The sequence below is a fragment of the Pyrgilauda ruficollis genome, unplaced genomic scaffold (assembly GCF_017590135.1).
Source record: "Pyrgilauda ruficollis isolate IOZ18807 unplaced genomic scaffold, ASM1759013v1 scaffold1070, whole genome shotgun sequence".
Lineage (NCBI taxonomy): Eukaryota > Metazoa > Chordata > Aves > Passeriformes > Passeridae > Pyrgilauda > Pyrgilauda ruficollis.
The window spans coordinates 1-1,554 of NW_024508878.1; the positions used below are offsets into that span (position 1 = coordinate 1).

Consider the following 1,554-nt stretch of genomic DNA (forward strand, 5'->3'; position numbering starts at 1 on the left):
CCGCAGCCCTGGCACCTGGCCGGCTCCTTGCCGGCGTGGCCGAGCAGGTGGACGTCGAGCAGACGCCGCAGCAGGAAGGTGCAGCCGCACTGCGGGCACTTGTAGGGGTACTCGCCGCTGTGGTGGGCGCGGTGCAGCAGCAGCCGGTGCGGCCGGCGGAAGCGCAGCCCGCAGTCGCCGCAGCGGTGCGGGAAGCGCCGCAGGTGCAGCTGCAGGTGCTGCCGCAGCGTGGAGTTCTGGGCGAAGCGCTTGCCGCACTCGGGGCACTGGTGCGGCCGCTCGCCGGTGTGCGTCAGCCGGTGCCGCAGCAGGTTGGCGCGGGAGCTGAAGCGCCGGCCGCACTCGCCGCAGGGGAAGGGCCGCTCGCCGGTGTGCGTCCGGGCGTGGTTGCGCAGGTGCGACGACTTCTTGAAGCTCTTGCCGCAGGCGCCGCAGCGGTGCCGCCGCTCCAGCCGGTGCACGAAGCGCTGGTGCCGCGCCAGCGCCGCCGCGCTGGGGAACGCCTTCTGGCACGTTCCGCAAGCCAAACTCACCTCCGGCTGCTCCAAAAGCGGCTCCGGCGCCGGGATTGAGCCCGGCGCCGCGTGGGAGCGGCGGTGGTAGAGGAACTTGGTCATGCTGGCGAAGGTTTTGCCGCAAGCGCAGCGGTGCAGCGGCTCGGCCACGCCGTGGCCGCGGCGGTGCGCCAGCAGCGCCGCCTCGGTGTCCAGCGCCGAGCCGCAGTCCAGGCACAGGAAGAGCGAGTCGCCGGCGTGGCCGGCGCGGTGCCGGCGCAGCTCGGCCGGGTCCGGCAGCACCCGCGGGCACAGCGGGCACTGGAAGGCGCCCAGGGCGTGGCAGCGCAGGTGGCGGCGCAGCAGCCGCGCCGACGGCAGCAGCTCGCGGCAGTGCTGGCAGCGCGGCTCCGGCGGCGGCGCCGGCGGCGCCAAGTGCGCGGATTGGTGCTCCAAAAAATCTTTGGGCGTTTGGAAGAGCTGCAGGCACTCGCCGCACTCGTAGAGGAGGAGCTGCACGGAGCTCTCGGCGTCGGCCGGCGGCTCCGCGGCGCCGTCGGCGCCGTGCTTGCGGTAGGAATGCTCCAGATCCACCCTGGTGGGGTTTTGGGGAGGGTTCGGGGCGTTTCGGTGGCTCTGGCGGTGAGCCAGCCACAGCTCCTGGCTCTGGAAGAGCGCCCGGCACTCGGGGCACTCGAAGTGGATGGCGGAATTTGGGGAGGGTCTCGGGGGCTCCGCCAGCAGCTTGAGGTGCAGCTCTTGGTGCTCCAGGAGCTGGCCCGGCGTCAGGAGCAGCGCGCCGCACTCCAGGCACTGGAATTGGCTGGGGGGCTCCAGCTCGGCCGGGACCCCCAGCAGCTCCAGGTGGGGGTGGGCAGGGGGCGGGGCGGGGAATTGGGTCTGGGGGCCGGCGGCGGGGGGCTGCAGGTGGTGCTGGTGGGGCAGCAGGGCCTCCTCCAGGGAGGGGGAGAGGTGGGAGCACTCGGAGCAGACGTAGCGGTGCTCCAGCAGCAGGAGGGTCTCCTCGGGGGAGGACATCTGGGGGGAAAAAGGGGGAAAC

At 73.2% G+C, this 1,554-nt stretch overlaps 1 protein-coding gene across 1 annotated transcript; it reads right to left on the bottom strand.

Moving 5' to 3' along the window:
- Window positions 1-5: 5 nt before the first annotated feature.
- ZNF574 (zinc finger protein 574) lies at window positions 6-1,533 on the bottom strand (the record flags this gene model as incomplete). Its single annotated transcript, XM_041472155.1, has 1 exon — window positions 6-1,533. A coding segment is annotated over exon 1 (1,527 nt), but the record flags the coding sequence as incomplete, so codon positions are not given.
- Between the last annotated feature and the right edge of the window lie 21 nt (window positions 1,534-1,554).